The sequence below is a fragment of the Pelodiscus sinensis genome, chromosome 5 (assembly GCF_049634645.1).
Source record: "Pelodiscus sinensis isolate JC-2024 chromosome 5, ASM4963464v1, whole genome shotgun sequence".
Lineage (NCBI taxonomy): Eukaryota > Metazoa > Chordata > Testudines > Trionychidae > Pelodiscus > Pelodiscus sinensis.
Genome location: NC_134715.1, coordinates 88,951,387 through 88,974,476, shown reverse-complemented (window position 1 = coordinate 88,974,476; position 23,090 = coordinate 88,951,387). Strand labels below are relative to the sequence as shown.

At 43.3% G+C, this 23,090-nt stretch overlaps 1 protein-coding gene across 2 annotated transcripts in view; it reads right to left on the bottom strand.

Moving 5' to 3' along the window:
* GABRG1 (gamma-aminobutyric acid type A receptor subunit gamma1) overlaps positions 1-23,090 on the bottom strand; it is an 88,209-nt gene that overhangs the window by 24,574 nt on the left and 40,545 nt on the right. For both annotated transcript variants that reach the window (XM_075930486.1, XM_006111939.4), the window contains exons 4-7: positions 14,294-14,514; positions 9,219-9,301; positions 7,915-8,052; positions 4,126-4,278 (exon numbers count right to left, since the gene is read on the bottom strand). In XM_075930486.1, coding sequence (XP_075786601.1) covers positions 4,126-4,278; positions 7,915-8,052; positions 9,219-9,301; positions 14,294-14,514 — 595 coding nt within the window. The remainder of the gene's footprint in view (positions 1-4,125; positions 4,279-7,914; positions 8,053-9,218; positions 9,302-14,293; positions 14,515-23,090) is intronic.

The window sequence follows — 23,090 nt, the reverse complement described above, 5'->3', positions numbered from 1 at the left end:
GACCACCCTGCGGAGCAGCACCCGGTTGATGGCCTTGACCACCTGTGGAGAGAGACACAGCAAAGCGCCAATCAGTGGGGCGCCCGGGTGGCTGGGAGCATTCATGCCCTGGCAGTGCCCCACACCCCACTCCCGGAAGCAACCCCCCCTGGCGGCTTGTAGTACGGCCGGGACAGACCGACCCCTCCTGTGCGGGGCGCTTTCGCCTCCTCCCTCCCCCCCTTTGTCCCTGGGGTGGCCCATCCCCTCCTTGCAGCCCCCCTCCTCCCCGGCACAGTGGCAGACGAGTGCCATACCTGCATGAGCACCACTCCAACGGTGGCTCTCCCCACGCCAAACTGGTTCCCGACGAATCGGTAGCTGTCCGGCGTGGAGAGCTTCCAGAGGGCAATGGCCACCAGCTTCTGGAGGGGGATGGCGGGCCTCATGCGAGTGTCCCTTCTGCGCAGAGCAGGGGCGAGCCACTGGCAGAGCTCCAGGAAGGTGTCCCTCCTCATCCTGAAGTTCTGGGTCCACTGTCGGTCTTCCCAGCGCTCCAGGACGATGCGGTCCCACCAGTCGCTGCTGGTGTCCAGACGCCAGATGCGGCGGGGCACGCCGGTGCCGTCACGGCTCCTCCACGGCCCCCAGGGCGGCCAGGTGGAGAGGCAGGGGGCCGACGTGCACCAGGTGGTGCCAGGCAGCCTCGAGCCATTGCTGGCAGGCTTGCAGCAGCAAGTCCAGAAAGTGCACCAGAAGGTGCAGGGCGAGCTCTGGCTCCATGTTGCCACCTGTGGCAACGTCCCCGAAGGGAAGCACTGACACACACGGGCGCAGAGATCAACGCTTTGCTGTCCCTCGGCGAGGTTGGCAAGCAAGCAGGGAAAGCTGAGAACCGGCTGTCCGGGGGGGTCCCTTTAAGCACGAGCCTCAGATAGCCTCAAACAGCAGCCACACAAAGCAACTACTGACCTTATGCCCTGCCAGAACCGGTTTCAGCCGCCCTTAAATGCGCCCCTGCGTCCAATCAGTGTGGACGCGCTAGTTCGAATTAGCAAAATGCTAATTCGAACTAGTTTTTAGTTCTAGATGCGTTAGTTCGTATTAGCTTAGTTCGAATTAACTAATTCGAACTAAGTTAGTTCGAATTAGCGCTGTAGTGTAGACATACCCATAGGAAGTTGAGAGGGATAGTCTACCATACAAGCAAGTACTTGACTCTTGAGAATACTCGGGGTGCAGATGAAAGACCAGGGTACTCTATCTTGGTAATGATTTGCCCCCCAAAACAAAATTACAGGAAACAGTGGTGGGCAGCATGTATAGTGACAAGAAAATGTGCATTCTGGAGGTCTAGGGCTGAAAACCAATCTTCCTCTTTCTGCTCCAGAATTATTTATGGAGAGGATAACCGTCCAGAATATTTGTTTCTTGACTAACCTGTTTAGCCACCAACTCTCTTTTCTCTCAAGAAATAGTGGGAATAAAACCCATTCCCTCTGTGTTGAGCAGCCTGCTCTATTGCTTCCAGCTGTATGGGATATTGAACTTCTATATGGAGCAAGTATTTGTGAGAAGGGTTCCTGAAAAGGGATGAGGAGGATGGAGAGAAATGGAATGGTATAGCCGATTGTATGATTTCAAGGACCCATCTGTTTGTGGTGATAGCTACTCAATTGGTGAAGAATGGGTGCAGACGGTGTCAAACAAATGGATGGTTACAGCAGGTGCTAGGTAGGTCATGAGGTCTCCTATACCCTTTACTAAAGCTTCACATTTGCTTGTTTGCAGTAAGGGGTTGGGTTGCTGTTGAGGGTGACGACATTGGGTTCTATGGCGTTATTATCGATGTGTATCATGTTATCTTTGGTATTGTTACGCATAGGTGGGACAGATGGTATCTGTATTGTCTCTCTTTTGTGGTAAGTTACTGAATACTGAGTAATCTGAGTGTGGCACATGACTCCTTCATGGAGTGCAAGAGGTCATTGGTCATATCCTGTTTTCTTTATCAGATGGAGTGAAGCAAGAATACTGTTGTTTACTTTTTTGATTTGCTGCCCCAGTCACCAATGAAGTGGATATGTAAAGAAGAATTCAGATCCCTTAGATGGGTCAAAATATTTCCTGCATACTCTCTTGTTGGTGTGGTTCATAGTGGCTGGGGTCTACGTCACCACTTTAGCTGGTTCCATGATGATGTTATTGATTGGTATTGCTATTTTAGAGAACATGGTGGCTTACATTATGTCAGTGAACTTATGTTGGGTTTCAGATACTTTCTCAAAACTAATTTTGAGTTCATTGACTACTCTTTTGAAGAGGTCCTGGAAGAGTGTGAGCTCATCCATAGGTGCAGGGAGTAGAGGTAACTTAGCCTTCTGCACTGTGAGGGACAATTAATTGCTAATAATTGTGGCACTGAGAGCAATGTCCTATACTGGCTGGTCAGCTCTTTTCTCTGGCTCCAGGAGAGGAGGGGAAGCAGGAGGTCTAGCATCCTCTCTCTGCACCTCTTACTGCAGGGCTGGGTAAAATATGGCCCGAGGGCCGGATCCGGCCTGCGGACCACCCTGCAGGGACCCTCAGGCTCGTACTGCATGATTTAAAGCTCAGTCCGTACATCTCTCTGCTCTGCAGGGAGGGGGGAAGCTTTGTGTGATCTGTCCCCCTCCCACCCAATCCTCAGCTCCTATTGGCCGGAAACAACCAGCCAATAGGAACTGACCCTAGCCAATCTCTCAGCTCCTATATGCTGGAAACAACCAGCCAATAAGAGCTGAGAGATTGGCCTGGAGAATGGGAGGAGTGCAAGACTCTTCCCCCCTCCCGGAGCTGAGAGCTACCTGTGATTTGCAGCTTGCAATTTTAAGTGATATGGGGCTGCAGCAGGCAGGGAAACCAGCCTGCCTTTGGGGTGCTGCAGGGCTGCTGGCTTAGGTAAGTGCTTCCCAACCAGAGCTTGCCTCTGGTACCCCAGCCCCTCTTGCACCCTAACTCCCTCTCCCAGGTCACCATCCAAACCCTCTGCATCCACTGCCCAAGGTCACAACTCCCTCCCAGACCCTGTACCCCTCCTACACTCCTCCCCCAACCCACTCCTCTCCTGCACTCACACTCCCTCCTAGACCCTGCACTCCAATCCCTTACCCCAAGTCACCACCTATACCCTCTGTAGTCTGCACCCCCTTTTCCCCTTCTCTCCAGTCACAGCTCCCTCCCAGACTTTGCATCCCTTCTTAGTGCCCCTCTCCCAGGCCAGAATCCTCTCCTGCACCCATACTCTCTCCGTGACTCTATATCCCTATTCCCTGACCCAGGTCACAACCCCCTCCTTTGCCCAAACTTCCTCTCAGACTTCACACTGTCTCCTGCACCCCAGTGCCTTACCCAGTGTGCCCTTCTGTGCCCAACCTCCTTCCTAGACCCTGTGCATTCTCCACAGAAAAGTACAGCCTTTGATCACTTTCCAAAATCTTGGAGTGGTCCCCTACCAGAATTATTGCCCTCTTTTACAGCCTGAGGAGCTAGTCATGACAGCAAGCTGAGCGGTTTGTTTGGTAAATTTGAACTAATCTGAGCGAGAAACTGGAAATTGGGATTATGACTAATTATAAGGCAAAAATTTAGTCAAAGGTAAGGAACTGGGGCTGCTGAACTCTGTCTCTAGCCAGGGATGGTAGAGGAGGAACTGAGGAGCTCAGGCCCAGCACATACTGTTCAATCTCTGACAGCTCACAAGACACTGCACATGCACAGTCCATAGGGGAGCTGCTGTTAACATTTCCAATCGAAAGTTTAAGGATGCATCTTGATCTACAGTGGAGGACTCACAGGGACATATCTCGAAGGAGAAAATTAACTTCCTCTGTGTTCCACAACTCTCTCTGCAGGAAAATCTTGACCCTGTGCCTGGTCATTGACTGTGCTGCCACTTATGCAGGATGATGAGAAGAGCATATATAGAAAACTCCTTTATGAGCACAACTTCAGATCCACAGGGTTTGGATCAGAATTCCCGTGAGCATTTCCAGCATCTCCTGTGCTGTCCTCTGGTGCAAGCCAAGAATCTTAATTTTAAAGCCATGGATATTTGTATTGGTTTTTTTCTCTCTCAAGATTTTTATGCATTAGGAACATACATACCTAATGATGTCCTTGCAGGCACAGCATCTTTATTAATCCAAAATGAGACCCATGAAAGAACAACTGTTAATATACAAGGAATGTATGTCTGAATAGTAAAGTATCCCATGCGTCTGCTCAGATCAAAGAAGATTGTCATGATTATATAGTCCCCTACAAGGAAAAAGCCAACAATTCTAATTAGATAGTGCACATGATTTTCTGACTCATAATTTGTCAGAATTCTTGTTCCGAATATATACCATGTTGTAAAATTTACAGTTGGAAACATAGTACTTTCCTTTTAAATAAAACTGCCAAAGGACTTTTGTGCATTATAACAGGTCATGTGCAATTCTGTTTTGCCCTAGACACTAGCAGCACCCACACAAATATAATGGTTTCTTACAACATAAGAACGGTCATACTGGCTATCCAGGTACCTAGTATCCTATCTTTCAGCAGTGGCCAATGCAAGGTGCCCCAGAAGGGATGAACAGAACAAGTAATCATCAAGTGATCTAACTCCTGTCATCTGGTCCCAGCTCTGACAAACAGAGGCTAGAGACACGATCTCTGCCCATCCTGGCTAGTAGTCATTGATGGACCTATCTTCCAAGAATTTATCTAGTTCTTCTTCAACCCTATTGAAGTCCTGCCCATCACAATATCTGTGCATTGTGTGAAGAAATACTTTCTTTTGTTGGTTTTAAACCTGCTGCCTGTTGATTTCATTTGGTGACCCCCTAGTTCTTGTGTTATGGGAAGCAGTAAATAATTTTTTCTTATTTAATTTCTCCACACCAGTCATGATTTTATAGCCCTCAAACATATTGCCCGTAGTCATCTCTTTTCCAAGCTGAAAAGTCCCAGACTTATTAATTATGCTCATATGGCAGCCATGCCATACCAAAATCATTTTTGTTACCCTTTTATGAACCTTTTCCAATTCCAATAGATCTTTCTTGAGATGAGGCACCTGTTATTCTGCACATATTATTCAAGATGTGGAAGTATAATGCATTATATAGGGGCAATGTGATATTTTGGCTACGTCTACACTGGCAGCTTCTTGCGGAAGAACAGCCGTTCTTCCACAAAAACTTATCTGCTGTCTATACTGCATGAGCGTTCTTCCAGAAGTAAATTTACAGTATAGCATTGTAAAATAGGGCTTCTTCCAGAAGAGTTATTCCTCTCCCCAGGTATGTCTACACTACAAAGTTAATTCGAACTAACAGATGTTTGATAGGTGCTACACATACAAACCGCTAGTTCGAACTTAATTTGAACTAGCGGAGCACTTAATTCGAACTAGGTAAACCTCATTCTACGAGGACTAACGCCTAGTTCAAATTAAGTAGTTCGAATTAAGGGGTGTGTAGCCACTTAATTCGAACTAGTGGGAGGCTAGCCCTTCCCAGGTTTCCCTGGTGGCCACTCTGGGCACCACCAGGGAAACTCTTCTGCCCCCCTCCCGGCCCTGGAGCCCTTAAAGGGGCACGGTCTGGGTACAGTGCCTGTGCCAGGTGCAAGCCTGCCAGCACCCAGCAAGCAGACCCTGCACCTGGCACGGCACGAGCCAGCCACTTGCTCCCACCCAGCCCTCTGCCTCTTCCCAGGACGAGGTTGGCAGCTCCTGGGAGACTGCCCGGGGCCACAAGAGGCGGGCGCCCACCTGGTCTAGTGCAGAGCTCGTGGACCTCATTGAGGTTTGGGGGGAGGCCTCCAACATCCACGACCTCCGCACTAGGCACAGGAAAGTGGCCATCTAGGGCATGATAGCTGCCAGCCTGGACACCCAGAAGCAGGTTTGCATGAAAATCAAGGTGGTCCAGTGAGACCCCGACCCTGAGCCCCGAGCTTAGAACATAAAAACATAAGAACGGCCGTACTGGGTCAGACCGAAGGTCCATCTAGCCCAGTAGCCTGTCTGCCGACAGCGGCCCACACTAGGTACCCTGGAGGGGATGGACTGAAGACAATGACCAAGCCATTTGTCTAGTGCCATCCATCTCCAGCCTTCCACAAACAGAGGCCAGGAACACCATTTCTACCCCCTGGGTAAAACCACTCCATGGACCCAACCTTCATGAATTTATCTAACTTCTCTTTAAACTCTGTTATAGTTCTAGCCTTCACAGACTCCTGAAGCAAGGAGTTCCACAGGTTGACTATTTGCTTTGTGAAGAAGAACTTTCTGTTAGTAGTTTGAAGCCTGCTACCCATTCATTTCATTTGGTGTCCTCTAGTCCTTCTATTATGGGAACTAATGAAGAATATTTCTTTATGCACCCTCTCCACACCACTCATGCTTTTATAGACCTCTATCATATCCCCCCTCCGTCTCCTCTTTTCTAAGATGAAAAGTCCCAGTCTCTTTAGCCTCTCTTCATATGGGACCTGTTTCAAACCCCTGATCATTTTAGTTGCCCTCCCCTCTCCCACTTCCTTTCCCCAGTCTCCCCCAGTTTTGTTAAATAAAGGGAGTTTCTATTTTTGAACACACGTGTCCTTTATTTCATACATCGGGAAGGGGGACTAGGGAGGGGTAAGTGGAAGGAGGTGAGGGAGTAATGGGGTACGAGCCCCCGATGGGGAGGACTGGGGTGGCTCTGCGGGCTCTTCGGGGTGGAAGCTCTCTTGCAGCCCCCCGATTGATCACGCCCCCCGGATGGCTGCCTGCGGCAAGTGCAGCTGGGCTGATATCTGAGTGCTGTGATGTGCCGAGTGTGGGCATTCAGGGCACTCCAAGCCAGGAATGCTTTTCTGTCCCTCATCAAGTTAGACAAGCGAGCGGGGAACCTCTGAGAACTGTCTGTCCGAGGTGGAGGTCGGGTCCCTTTAAGCACAGCCCTCGGCTAGCCTGAGGCAGCAGCTCCACGCTCTAAGTCCTAATCTGATGCCCTGCCGGCACTGTTTCCGGCCATCCTTAACCTCGGTTCAGGGTCCACTTAATGTGGACATGCTAGTTCGAATTAGCAAAATGCTAATTCGAACTAGTTTTTAGGTCTAGATGCACTAGTTCGAATTAGCTTAGTTTGAATTAACTAATTCGAATTAAGTTAGTTCGAATTAGTGCTGTAGTGTAGACATACCCTCCACGAGGAATAAGCCCTCTTGTGCAAGAGTTCTTCCAGAAGAGGGCAGTGTAGACAGGCAACATGAATTCCTTGTGCAGGAAGCCCCTATGGTTATAATGGCCATCAGAGCTTTCTTGTGGAAGAGAGCATCTACACTGCCATGGAAGCTCTTGCGCAAAAGCATATGGCAGTGTAGACGCTCTCTTGTGGAAGAGTTTTCGCACAAGAACTCTTCTGCAAAAGAGTTCTTGCGCGAGAAGCTGCCTGTGTTGACATAGCCTTTCTGTCTTCTTGTGTATCCCTTTCTTAATAATTCCCAACATTGTTTTTGACTGCTGCTGCACCTTGAGTGGATGTTTTCAGAAAGCTGTCCTATCCACATGGTCTCTTTCTGGAGTGTAAACAGCTAATTTAAGCCTCATCTTTCTATATGTATAGTTGGAATAATGTTTGCAAATATTACATTACTTTGCATTTATAAACATTAAATTTATCTGCTATTTTGTTGCCCAGTAATCCAATTTTGTGAGACACCATTCAAGCACTTCACAGTTTGATATGGACTTAACTATCTTGAGCAATTTTGTGTCATCCGCAAATTTTGCCACTTTGTTCATTACCCCTTTCTCCAATTTCTTTGCACAATTTAGGCAAACAATGAAAGTGCATAGGCTGCTAACCCTTTAAACGCATGCAAGGAAACATCAGATTTTTTTTTTTTTTTTACCAGACATAGTATGGGAAATTTCAGTTGTATTTCGTAATCCTACAAATGCAAACTGATACAATCTCCAGTATTTGGGATCTGCAACTTCAACAGAGGTTTTCTTCCATTTGTATTCAATTTCATTTCTGGGGTATCCATCTAGGACAAAGTAGAGCAAACAAGTATTCATTCACAGCATATAGAAAAGAACGCTTTCACTTGTGATCTCTGAAATTAGATACAACCCAAGTAACTGGATTAGAAAACAACTGTTCTATAGCATACCTGATATACTGTTAAGCTTTACCCTAAAAATGTTGTCTTAGTTTTAATTGGCCAACTGTACTACCAACCAAAATGATACAGAAATAGTCATTTAAGGGAAATGTATATCTCAAATTAATAATGCAATATTTCAATATAATTTGTAGTGATTCTGTTTCTTTAGAATGATTGTTTTATTACATTTAAACTGAGGGGCATAATTTGAGATGATTTTTAAAGTTTAAATATGGTAGATACTTTTCTTCATTTATTTCATACTTAATTTGCTTTAAAAAGTATAAATATAGAAGCAGCCGTGGCTCGAATAGAATGTGCTTGTGGTGGGCATTGGAGCGGTCTATTGCCCAGAGAGTGCCATTTGATTATACATGTCGATATCCACTTTGAGATTCGTTGAGATGATATTGGTGTCCCTTTGGATCATTCAGCAATGGAGATAAAAAGTCTTTCAGATTTACGAAATGGTTTTGTTCTTTCTAGGAAGAAGGCCAGAGCCCTCCGGATGTCCAGAGTGTGCAGGCTGGCATCTGTCTGCGAAGAATGTGGTTTTGGGAAAAAGGTAGGTAATACGATCGGTTCGTTAAGATGGAATTCTGTACAGACCTTTGGCAAAAACGTGGGGTGGGGTCTAAGTATGACCCTATCCTTTGTGAAAACTGTGTAAGGAGGTTCTGACATGAATGCTGAGTTCGCTCACCCTCCTGACGGAGGTGATGGCTAAGAGGAAACAGACTTTCATAAAAAGGAAAGGAAGTGGTACTGTTGCCAGTGGCTCAAAGGGAGGTCTGGCGAGGCAGTTCAAAACAAGATTTAGGTCCCACAAAGGGGGTGGGGCCTTATTTGGTGGATACACATTCTCGAGTCCCTTGAGGAATCTCTTCGTAATAGGATGGTTAAAAATGGAGAAACCGTCTACTGAGGTATGAAATGCTGCTATCAGGAGATTGACAATGCCTAGTTGAGTTTAAATAATAGAAAGTTTGAATTTAAATAATAGAAAATAGAAAATAATAATAGAAAGTTAATATTTTACCACTTACAGCTTGAAAACTCCAGAGGACAGGAATGCTCATCCATAGGAAAGTTATGAAGCTGAAGATAACATTCAGCGTTAATTGTCAACCTAATTAGAACAAAAAATATAAGTGAGATTATGTTCAAGCACCTAGACCAGTGGTGGGCAACTTATAGCCTGAGGGCTGCATGCTGTGTGCTTTGTGTGGCCCTTGAGGCGTTTTGTTTACCATTGCCCACACACAAGATTGCCGGATTCTGCTGGGTTCCATCTGTGTAGGTTTTTCCTACCACTATTACAAAAGTGACATGCACTTAAAGCACGGGTACATGAAGAGATGCGCATAATATTACCTGTGAGAGCCGTGTGCAACCTCTGCATCCAATCATAGCACTATTATGGTCCAATCGGCACACCCTATAAATTCTAGGTACACAAGCGCAGTTAGCGAAACTATCCTATTCCGGGAGACTGTCTCGATTATGACAATCTTGCAACCAACTGAGATGAAGAAGGGCCACTTATATGGTATTCTCACTAGTCTAGATTGTCCCTCACTGACCTAGGTCCTTAAGACTACATATGAGAGTGCATGCAAGTCATTTGGGGCCAATGAATGTGTATTAGGGACTGAGCATATAAAAAAAGTATTATCATCTCTAAAGAATCACCAAGTACTATTTGAAGACCTGTGAGTCTGGTCATGCTAATTTGTTACTCACAAAATACATCAAGTATGCATTCTATTTTTGTGTCCTTTCAGCTCTTCACTAGTACAAGTTGATTAAAATAGGAGCTGTTCTCACCTCAAAGAGGAGGGAGAGTTGTAGGAGAGTGTTGTTTACCCAAGAGAGGGAGAGCTCTTCATCAGCAATTAGCAAAGGACCTAGAGCTGTGCTCTTTCTACTGCGCCCTGGACGTCTTAAACCACATGTCCTTTGTGCAAAAGTCATTGGTAGATGGTTATATGTTAGACCACCTAATAACCTAGGGTATGTCTACACTACAGAGTTAGTTCGAACTAACGGACGTTAGTTCGAACTAACTTTGATAGGCGCTACACTAGCGCTCCGCTAGTTCGAATTTAATTCGAACTAGCGGAGCGCTTAGTTCGAACTAGGTAAACCTCATTTTACGAGGATTAAGCCCAGTTCGAATTAGCTAGTTCAAATTAAGGGCTGTATAGACCCTTAATTCGAACTAGTGGGAGGCTAAGGCTTCCCAGGTTTCCCTGGTGGCCACTCTGGCCAACACCAGGGAAACTCTATGCCCCCCTCCCGGCCCCGGACCCCTTAAAGGGGCACGGGCTGGCTACGGTGCCCGTGCCAGGTGCAAGCCTGCCAGCACCCAGCCAGCAGACCCTGCACCTGGCACGGATAGAGCCACCCACCCGATGCCCCCCAGCTCTCCCCCTCTTCCCGGGACCAGGCTGGTGGCTCCCGGGAGCTTGCCCGGGACCGCAAGAGGCGGGCACCCGCCTGGGCTAGTGCGGACATCGTGGACCTCATCCACGATCTCCGCACTAGGCACAGGAAGGTGGCCGTCTAGGGCAGGAGAGCTGCCAGCCTGGCCACCCAGGAGCAGGAGTGCATGAAAATCAAGGTGGTCCACTGAGACCCCCGACCCTGAGCCCTGAGCTTACAATGGCCGTCCTGGGTCAGACCAAAGGTCCATCTAGCCCAGTAGCCTGTCTGCCAACAGCGGCCAACCCTAGGGACCCTGGAGGGGATGGACCGAAGACAGTGACCAAGCCATTTGTCTCGTGCCATCCCTCTCCAGCCTTCCACAAACTTTGGGCAGGGACACCACTCCTATCCCCTGGCTAATACCACTCCATGGACCCAACCTCCATGACTTGATCTCACTTCCCTTTAAACTCTGTTCTAGTTGTAGCCTTCACAGCCTCCTCTGGCAAGGAGTTCCACAGGTTGACTCTTTGCTTTGTGAAGAACAACTTTCTGTTACTAGTTTGAAGCCTGCTACCCATTCCTTTCCTTTGGTGTCCTCTAGTCCTTCTTTATGGGAACTCATGAAGAACTTTTCTGTATGCACCCTCTCCACCCCACTCCTGCTTTTAGAGACCTCTATCCTGTCCCCCCTCCGTCTCCTCTTTTCTAAGCTGAGAAGTCCCAGTCTCTTTAGCCTCTCTTCATATGGGACCTGTTCCCAACCCCTGATCATTTTAGTTGCCCTCCCCTCTCCCAGCCGCTCTCTTCCTCTCTCCCACCTCCTTTTCCCAGTCTCCCCCAGTTTTGTTCAATAAAGACAGATTCCATTTTTGAACACAATTGTCCTTTATTTTGTACATCAAGAAAAGGGGCTAGGGAAGGGTAAGTGGAAGGAGGTGAGGGAGGAATGGGGCACGAGCCCCCGATGGGGAGGACTGGGCTAGCTCTGTGGGCTTCTGGGGGTGGAAGCTCTCCTGCAGCCCCCCAATTGCCCCCCTCTCCCCAGATGGCAGCCTGCGGCAAGTGCAGCCGGGCTGATGGCCGAGTGGTGTGATGTGCCCAGTGTGGGCACTCCGGGCACTCCAAGCCAGGACTGGTTTTCAAGCGGGGCACCCCGAGAACTGTCTGTCCGGGGTGGGGGTCGAGACCCTTTAAGCACAGCCCTCGGCTAGCCTGAGACAGCATCTCCATGCTCTAAGTCCTCCTCTGATGCCCTGCCGGCACTGCTTCCGGCCATCCTTAAGCCCTGTTCAGGGTCCACTTAATGTGGACATGCTAGTTCGAATTAGCAAAACGCTAATTCGAACTAGTTTTTAGTTCTAGACGCGTTAGTTCGAATTAGCGCTGTAGTGTAGACATACCCCATTCTAATGGGTTTTCTCAAAGTGGGATTTGGAATCATTATGCTTGGTGCCTAGATGTGCAATAGTAAAATTGAGTACATAGGGCCCCATCCTGCAGATCTCATTCATGTAGATAGTTTCAGTGAAGCTAGTGGTACTAATATTAGTAACAGGATCAGGCTCTTAAAGAGAAGATGCTCATGGGTAACTTTTCAAAAAGATAAGCACCCTAAATCACTCCAGAAACTAAAACTTAGGCTGCTGAATCATTTAGGGGCTTTTGAAAATTACACTTTACATCTATTAAAAAAACTTTCAAAGGCACATGTTTGGTCCCTAAGTGCCCATTGACTTCCACTGTGAATAAGGCCCCAGTCTCTAATTTATGCTATTAAATCTCCCCTTTTCTTTGGTAAGAGTAAGTTAAATGGATTTCTGAGAGTAATACTATGATTACATATTCATGAGTGGATGGAGGGGTGCAAGGGATAAGCTGACAAGGAAAACCGGACTATGAAGTATTATTTTATATACACACTTCTTTCGGGGCCTGTCTAGAAATTTGACCTGACCACTTAAGACAGACAGACTTTAGAATGCAAGAAGGAAAGAACTTCTACCATGCTGTAGAAAACATAGTTTATTTCAATCTGAAAGTTTATACCCCGTGTTTTCTTTTCAGTGATTTGCTCAATGAAATCAGTTTTTATTTAAGACAACATAAATTAGGTTTGGGATCATAGATGGGTATCTTGAAGAGACCAGCTGACCAAACCTCAGGGGAGACAAAATAAGGAAACTCAGCCTGCCTGTCAAGCTGAAGGTGAAGAAGTGCCAATCTTACTCCACAAAGCGCCAAAAGGGAAATGGCAAAGGCCATTTGGGGTATCTATAGCCCAATGTCCTGTTGTGTTGTCAGAGCCTGTTGTTGCACCTTCATTCACTATTGTACGAACTTTGCTTTTCTCCATTTACTTCCACTTTAGGCCAAATTCAGGCCATCTCTTTCCCTAATACAAATGTATACATTGGACAGCACTGAGTTTTGCTGAAGGTCAGCTGCACTCCCTGTCTCATAGACTAGCTTAGTGATATCACTCTCATCCACTGCTCTTAGGTTGCATCTACACAGCAGGACTTAACTCAAAATAAGCTACGCAAATTGAGCTACGTCAATTGTGTAGCTTATTTAGAAATTGAGCGCATCTACACAGCGCTTATTTTGAGATAGAGCACTCTTCCGCCAACTTGCCTTACTCCTCGTACAATGAAGGTTATAGGAGTCAGAGTAAGAAGTCCTCTAGCTTGACTGTATTTCAACATTATTTCAAAAGAACTGCCTGCTGTGTAGATGTGGACTAAGTTATTTTGAAATAATGTTGCTGTGTAGATGTACCCTTACTGAGTTTCAGAAACAGCGGCAATTGGCAGGCCTAGAACAACAACTGGCAACAGGAAAAGACATGGCTTTGAGCAAGTTTGGTGGTGATACTTAAAAAACATAATCAGATGAGCATGAAATTCTAGAAAGTAGGATATACTCTTTAAAGAGGACTCTAGAAGAAAACCACACTCTTAAAAATAAGGCAATTTTTATAAAATCAACTTAAATGTCCTTTTAAATCATGTTAGAGGGTTTTTTTAAATTTTACTTCTAATGGATTATTACTGGATACTTTTCTATACTGGCAAATATCTGCTTCCTACTGCACATTATATATAAGTATTTAGGACTAATATGTTAACTTGGTGTTTTCTTTTCTTAAAACATAATTTGTGCAAAATAGCTATAAGGGACAATTAGGAGTTCAATTCAGTACAGTAACTACTGTCCAGTGTACAGCTGAAGTAGTGACACTTCAGAAGTTAAACACAAATTATGGTATTGGCTTGTCACATTACGTTAATCTTATTACATCTTATTACATTTATCTTTACTGTCTTCTTGAGCCTAAATTAAGCAAATCTGTCCCCTGTTTCTATTTACTTTCTTGTTGAGTAGTACATTACAACAGCATATATTTTATGTTCCACTTGACTAAGCCACAACAAATTCTACTCTACATTATTTCTGGTCCTCTGAAGTTCGGAAGCAAAGAAGACCTAGAAGTTACTGCTTACTATAATCCTCTCAAAGTCCTCATCAATATTTTTGCTTAGTAACAATAATTCATTTATTTTTGTCAGTTGCAATTGTTTTCAAAGTCTTAAAATTAATAGGTTTAATTTTAATGGATTGCAGATTAAAATAATGAGTGAAAATATTAATGAAGTGCTCTATCTTTTCTATTCTGTTAATGAACCCTTACCTCAGAGTATATAACACTCGTCCATCACTCCAGATTCGAAGCAAACGATTTGGAGTTGTAATCCAATGAGCATCAGATTTTCTTGAGTTCCGGAAGAAAGTGTCTGGAATCCAAATTTTTCCAACCATATTGCTATTGAGCATAAGCACTTTCATTGAGCTGTTAAATTTCAGGCGACTGTCATACCAAGTCTGGGCAAAAATTATATCTATGGTGTATTCCTAGAAAAAAAAACAGAAATAACCATATGTTTATATTTATGTACACACACAAAATCAAAGCCTATATGCTAAATATTTATTTTAAAAGGTTAAATTTAAGGTTAGCTCCTTCATTCTGCTATGGAGTCTTTGGTACTGATTGAGCATTGAACAGTATTTTAGCCTCTGATATAAAAGGAGAAACTAAGGAATGGGTGACATAATTGGAACATCCCTAAATCAGCTGCCAAAGGATCATATTTTCTTATATATAAGATTGTGAGCCTTAGGGCTGCTCTGTGGAGACAGAACTACTCTTTCATCAAACATAACTTGGTTAGACCAGAGTTTCTATGACTGGTTGTATGTTTATGTTTTTAAACAATCTTGAAGATTTTCTGAAAAGTTTTTTTCCATGCGTAAAATTCGGTCTTTTTTTACACATTTCCATTAATATTTACCAGTCAAGTTAAATGACTTTGGTTCCATGGGACACATTTACACAAGGAAACTATTTTGAAATAACTAAATTGATTTAATAACTCCTGAAATAACAAAATCAAAATATGTCCACATTAGAGGGAAGCCTCAAAATTAGTCCACGGCGGACTTTATTATTGTGTATGTGCTAGCTCAACTCACAGCCCCAAGAAGCCCTGGGGAGCAATTACTGTACTCTGAAATACTCTGGAGAATAGTTATTTCAGAATAGTAGCACCACAGTGTTCACACTAATGCTATTTCGAAATAACAATTTTGAAATAAACATTATTCCCCAAGGAAAGCAAGACTACTGATTTCAAAATGACCAACCCATTATTTTGAAGTAATGAGCTCAGTAGTGTGGACACTCCGTTTATTATTTCAAAACAAGCTCCCCAGTGTAGACCAGGGCATGTAGAGGTGCTAGTTTTGACAGGAGAGGGGAACAACACACTAGTTCCTGGGGTGGAGGAATCTCCAGAGCTTTAAGGGGCTTGGAGGGGCAATGTGCCTTATCATAATATATTAACTGTCTTGCATACAACTTAATAAAAAGGGAAGTATTGTATTATCAATTAATGTGGACTCCATTTACATATTATGCTCAACATTGGACCAGAGTGACTCAAATACAGACTCTAAATGTTGGTCTGTCCAAAAAACAGGAATAGTGTCAGTCATATAAAAGTAAAACTGACCGCAGATGGACAAATGTCTTTGTTTTCTAAGAAATTAAATATACCCAGAATATATTCAGTTCAGTGTGTTTTCAGCAACATAAAAATCAGCCAGGTTTTACAAAAGGAAAAAAAATCCTATCCTTGTTAAATAAAAACCTCAGACCAAATGTTTAGGTGGTGCCAATTATCCATAATTTAATTGAAATCAACAGAGCCATTGTCAATTGACACCAGCTGGAAATTTGGCCACTCCTGTATGTAATAATATTATGCATAAGAGCAATCCGAGATGTTGCTGATTCACTTCCTTGGGCAAATTCCTGTTTTAGTTTTAGTTGCCCTCTCTGCAAGTGTGGATACTAGTATGTTTTCCCTGACAATAAATACTGCATCTAAACCAGGGTGGAACCAGACTGCTGGCACTAAACATTAATAAGGCCGTAGAGCAGTTTTTAAACTAAGAGATGGGGGGAAGCCGATTGGTGCGGAGATGCATGTAAATCGGAGAGAGACTTCTCTTAGAGGAGAATCCGTTGATAGAGATTCTCTAAGCTGTAGTCGGAAAGAGAGGAGGGGAGAGGGCAAACCATGGGCCAGAGCTGACAAACAACGGCATACAAAGGAATCCAATGCATCAGGGAAGGGCAGACAAATAACCAGTAGCAAATTTTTAAAGTGCTTGTACACAAATGCTAGGAGTCTGACTAATAAGATGGGTGAACTAGAGTACCTCGTATTAAATGAGGAGATAGACATAATAGGCATCACTGAAACCTGGTGGAATGAGGAAAATCTGTGGGACACAATCATACCGGGATATAAAATATATAGAAAGGATAGAGCAGGCCGGGTGGGTGGCAGAGTGGCACTGTATGTGAAAGATAATGTTGATTCACTTAATATTTTTATTTAATTTGATTCTACATGTTCCATAGAATCGCTATGGATAGAAATTCCATGCTCCAATAATAAGAAATTAGCAGTAGGGATATATTACCGACCACCTGACCAGGACAGCGATACTGACATAGAAATGCTGAGGGAGATTAGAGAGGGTACCAAAATAAAGAACTCTATAATAATGGGGGATTTTAATTACCCCCATATTGACTGGATACATGTCACCTCAGGAAGAAAAGCGGAGAAAAAATTTCTCAATGGCTTAAATGACTGCTTCTTGGAGCAGCTAGTGCAGGAACCCACAAGGGGAGAGGCAATTCTCGATTTAGTCCTGAGTGGAGTGCAGGATCAGGTCCAGGATATAACCATTACAGGACCGCTTGGGAATAGTGACCATAATATAATAACATTTAACATTCCTGTAGTGGGAAGAACACCTCAGCAGTCCAGCACCCTGGCATTTAATTTCAAAAAGGGGAATTACGCAAAAATGAGGAGGTTAGTTAAACAGAAATTAAAAGGCACAGTGACTAGAGCCAAATCCCTGAAAGCTGCATGGAAACTTTTTAAAGACACCATAATAGAGGCCCAACTTAAATGTATACCCCAAATTAAAAAACATAGCAAGAGACCTAAAAAAGAGTTACCATGGCTTAACCACCATGTAAAAGAAGCAGTGAGGGACAAAAAGGTATCTTTTAAGAAGTGGAAGTCCAATCCTAGTGAGATAAATAGAAAGGAACATAAACACTGTCAAATCAAGTGTAAACATGTAATAAGAAAAGCAAAAAAAGATTTTGAGGAACAGCTAGCCAAAAACTCAAAAAGAAATAACAAAGTGTTTTTTAAGTACATTAGAAGCAGGAAGCCAGCTAAAAAACCTGTGGGTCCCCTAGATGATCGAGCTATAAAAGGAGCAATCAAGGACGATAAAGCCATTGCGGAGAAACTAAATGATTTCTTTGCTTCAGTCTTCACGGCTGAGGACGTTGGGGAGATTCCTGAATCTGCACCGTCCTTTGTGGGTGATGAATCTGAGGAACTGTCCCGGATTGAAGTGTCATTAGAGGAGGTTTTGGAACAAATAGAAAAACTTAATGTTAACAAATCTCTGGGACCGGATGGCATTCATCCAAGGGTTCTAAAAGAACTTAAATGGGAAATTGCTGAGCTATTATCTGTGATTTGTAACCTATCCTTTAAATCGGCTTCCGTACCTAATGACTGGAAGGTAGCCAATGTGACACCAATATTTAAAAAGGGCTCCAGAGGTGATCCTGGCAATTACAGACCGGAAAGTCTAACTTCAGTACCGGGCAAATTAGTCGAAACAATAGTAAAGAATAAAATTGTGAAGCATGTAGAAGAACATAATTTGTTGGACAAAAGTCAACATGGTTTCTGTAAAGGGAAATCCTGTCTTACTAATCTGTTAGAGTTATTTGAAGGGGTTAACAAACATGCGGACAAGGGGGATCCAGTAGATATAGTATACTTGGATTTTCAGAAAGCCTTTGACAAGGTCCCTCACCAAAGGCTCTTGTGTAAATTACATGGCCATGGGATAAGAGGTAAGGTCCTTTCACAGACTGATACCTGGTTAAAAGACAGGAAACAAAGGGTAGGAATAAATGGTAAATTTTCAGATTGGAGAAGGGTAACTAGTGGTGTACCCCAAGGGTCAGTCCTGGGACCAATCCTTTTCAACTTATTCATAAATGATCTGGAGAAAGGGGTAAGCAGTGAGGTAGTAAATTTTGCAGATGATACCAAACTGTTTAGGATAGTCAAGACAGAAGCAGACTGTGAAGAACTTCAAAAAGATCTCACCAAACTGAGTGATTGGGCAACAAAATGGCAAATGAAATTTAATGTGGATAAGTGTAAAGTAATGCACATTGGGAAAAATAACCCCAACTATACGTACAGTATGATGGGGTTCTCTGAAAACTTCCACACAGAATGCAGCGGCAGTCAAAAAGGCAAATAGGATGCTAGGAATTATTAGGAAAGGGATAGAAAATAAGACCCAGAATATCTTACTGCCCCTGTATAAAACTATGGTACGCCCACATCTTGAATACTGTGTACAGATGTGGTCTCCTCACCTCAAAAAAGATATTTTGGCCTTGGAAAGGGTTCAGAAAAGGGCAACTAAAATGATTAGGGGTTTGGAACGGGTCCCATATGAGGAGAGGTTAAAGCGACTGGGACTTTTCAGTTTAGAAAAGAGGAGACTGAGGGGGGGGGGATATGATAGAGGTCTATAAAAGCATGAGTGGTGTGGAGAGGGTTGATAAAGAAAAGTTATTTATTAGTTCCCATAATAGAAGAACTAGAGGACACCAAATGAAATTAATGGGTAGCAGGTTTAAAACTAATAAAAGAAAGTTCTTCACACAGCGTGTAGTCAACCTGTGGAACTCCTTGCCAGAGGAGGCTGTGAAGGCTAGGAGTAGAATAGAGTTTAAAGAGAAGCTGGATAAATTCATGGAGGTTAGGTCCATAAAAAGCTATTAGCCAAGGGATAAAATGGTGTCCTTGGCCTCTGTTTGTCAGAGGCTGGAGAGGGATGGCAGGAGACAATCGCTTGATCATTGTCTTCGGTCCACCCTCTCTGGGGCACCTGGTGCTGGCCACTGTCGGTAGACAGGCTACTGGACTAGATGGACCTTTGGTCTGACCCAGTACGGCCGTTCTTATGTTCTTATGCAAGTAGCATGAATGGAATGATGATAATAAAAATATAGAGCAGTAGTCTCATTCCCTGTGCTCTGTTCAACCTGTGCATTGAATTAATCAGGGGAACATGTGGAAAATTAATATGTGACCATAGAATTAAAGACTGTATTAGAATGCATGTACACAAGAGAATAGAATTAATGTTGCATAGGCAGTCTTAATTCTGGCACTTTCTAATTTTCCAATTGTTGGTTTTGCAACCTAAACAATGTTTTAATTTTATATAGCATATATAGGCAAACTGTTCTGTAGACAAAAGGGAAAGGACAGGGTTGAAGAAAAAGGCATATGATTAAATCATGATACTGGCACACACGATTAACCCTAAGCTTCAATTGCTTTGTTTTCATTGTTTAGTTGCCTATGTAAAAAAAGGAAAAATACCACGCTTCATTGAGGGGAGAAATAGAATTTGAAGTTATTTTTTATTAATTAAGTTGTGGCAAATAGTGATGCAAAATCCTGTTTAACATGATGTTTAAGTGGTTAAACTCCCTTCTAGAACCTAACTCTTTACCTAGGGTAATCAGATAGCAAGGGTGAAACTGGGGAGTAATAGGAACATATATAAGAAACATCCCAAATATTGGGACTGTCCCTATAAAACCAGGTCATCTGGTCACCTTGCCCTCATCTGCTTCCACACACCCTTCCACACCCAAACTCCCTCCCAGAGCTTGCACCCCACATCTGCCTCTGCATCTTAACCGCCTGCTCCAGCCTGGTGAAAGTCAGTGAGGGTGGGGAAAGCGAGCAACAGAGAAAAGGGGATGGAGTGAATGGGGTGGGGCTTCCAGGAAAGGGCAGGGCAAGAGTCTTTGCATTTGCATGATTAGACAACTGGCAACCCTACTGGGCAGGCAGGCGGAAGCCCTGGCCATGCCGAAAGAGTGCACTCTGCAGTGCAAGCCAGCAGCAAACTGGACACCAGCTAGGGCAGGAGCAGCACCACCCAAATTTCCTGCAAACCACATCCAGAGCTTGTGTATGCATCAGGGCCCACTAACTGTTCTGCCCTGAGGCCTCATGATGTTGCAGGCCTCATAAGGAAAAAGATGGGAAGACTGACTCAAGATCATCTGTATCTAAGAGTGTGGGTTATTTCCTGACAGTTACCATCAGTAGCAGTTGAGGTTCCATGAGTCAAGTGAGGCCACCAGTTATACCTGTGCAAACCTAGTCTTTAAATTCTGCCTCCAAGGATGTCCATTTGCTTACGCTTGGTATAGTCAGCTACAGCAGTTCACAGTGGATGCAAAATAATACCAAGCAATGTTCCCTCTAATCTTTTCCATCCATGTGCAGATTTTTTTCCATTCACATGCAGAGTAATTTTATGTGCATCAAGGCATGTGCAAATGTGCACTGCAAATAGAAACACAAAACCTCATGGTAGGTGCTCTGCTAATCAGCTGGGCAGCATTTGTATCTCTCATAAGTGGCCACACAAGCACACAGCTTACAGGGAACGCTATACCAAGTCAGAATAGGAAGCACTCTTTGGCACTCACTCTTCACTGGCATAAATGACCACAAAGCATAGTGCACTGGAGGACTTCTCTTTCCTCCCTCCCCCCATGCCAGTGACTTCAGTGGGTTACTCAGATTTAATTAAATTTGTGTAAGTAATTCTTTTGAAGACACACAAGAAAATTATAGGCTCTAGCTCCCTCTCCTAGAGCTGCCTCTATTACATTAATAGGAGTAAAAAGTAGTCACTAGGTAACTGAAGTGAGCAGATGATGTTTTTAATATACAAAAGGAACAGATCAGGAAAATAAGAAGGCTCCATTTTAAATATTTGTTTTTCATACTTGAACTGCAAAAAAAAAAAATGTCAAAGTAACATTATAATCAAACCCAGCAGAGCAGAGAATTTTCTCACAATCACAGAATACTAACCACCCCAAACAAAGTAAGGTTAAAAAGGAAGAAAAACTAGATGACTTTAAACAAAAACATGATTTTCATCAAGGGAACAGCCAGACCAATCCAGTTCCTTATATCATCTTATATTTTAGTTCTAAATACAAGTTCCAGACTGAATTGTATATTGCACAAATATTTCACCACCCCCTTTTTTAAAACATGGCACAACTTTGCTAACACCTTACATAAAGCATAGATCACTGTTTAAATACAACTTAGTGCATAAAATATGAAATTAATATTATATTGCTAAATAGTTCACTGCTATGCCAAACTGGACCCAAATACATGGATCCATGAGAGAGGGATGTCAGAGAGGAGGCCCTCCATATGTAACTCTCCCCTTTCTCTGCCACCTCCAAAACTTTCTCATCTTTCCTCATCTGCAGGGAGCCCTCTATTGTTGAGGATCCATAATACTTTCTTGGACTACATTATTTTTCTATGGAATCCCTCTGCACAGCTGTCTGACATTTTCAGCTGGTTTTGGGGTTCACTGGCCAACCATACAGGCTATAATCAGGAGAAGTAGAAGAAGAATGACAAGTGAAAGATCCTAACTTTGGTGTTGGCCTAAAATCTGCACTGTTCTTAGTGGATTCATGAATTCTGGAAGATAAAACCGCTATCTATTTCATTCCCTGTTTTCTAAAGGAACTGTCATTTCTTTACAAAAGGAGAAATGTGGCTCCTAAAATTTGCTGAATAAGTGCAGCAATTCCTATGATCTGAATCAGACTCAATATCTGTCTAGTCCAGTATCCTGTCTGCAGTGTTTGCCAGGTCTAGATGATTGAAGATAATAATATGTGTAGAAAATAATAGTTCACTTCTATACAACCCAGCATAACAGTATTTTATATTTATAATATACTCCTTTATTGCAGCATCTCTCTCCAGATGATTATTTCATCTCTGTTACTATGGTACAGAAAGTTACATTGAATAATTCTATCACTTCTTCCATTAGCCTTTTTGCAAACCTTTTGCCTTTTAGTGCCACTATATTAAAATAAACAGGATTTACTACTTTCTCTTTGAAATGAAATGAGTGATAAAATAGTCATACAGACTAAAATTGAGGTCATCGGTGACCACAAAAAAAATTTGTGCTCATTCACATTTAGCCTCAAATTATACCTAGGGTTCAATGACCATGACACGTGTTAGCTCATATTTGGCATTTAATCAGACATTAAACTCTTTAGAACTCTGCTTTTCCATGGACTTGAATAAAGAGCTAACCTGACTAATTATTTAAAGCTTACCTCAATTTTTCTCCATATCTTTTCAACTGTGGCACAAATATTATTCTGCAGCATTATAATATAAATCAAGGTAGAGAAAATGGTAAATAGTGATGGATGACCATCAAACAGCCAGATTATGAACCCTTTCCACAAAAGGTTGAGCAATTGCTCTGTGGAATAGTTCCAATGGGGGGAGGGGGGGAAATCAATAAAAAGTAACTAACTACATTAAGAAAAATCTCAGGAATAGTCATTCCATGGTATTCAAATTAGACAGTTCCTGTGATCACAATTTCAAATAGTAAATGAAAAAGAATATGTATAGTTAGTATTCAAATAGAGCTGGATGCTACTTTTTGTCAGAAGGCTCTGAGAAAGGGGAAATTACCTTGCTCTGTGAGGTTCTATGGGATGTACTTGCAATAGCTGATTGACAACCTGTGCAATAACTTTTGCAGAATTACATCTAGAAGAATATTGATTCTGAAGCCTAACTGTTATGGAAACCACATGCCATTCCAGCATGATGAAGGCTCCAATGACACCAAAGAGTAAGAAAAATCCAAAAACAAAGAATGTTCTTTTTTTTTCTAGCAGTCTTCCTATTTCACAA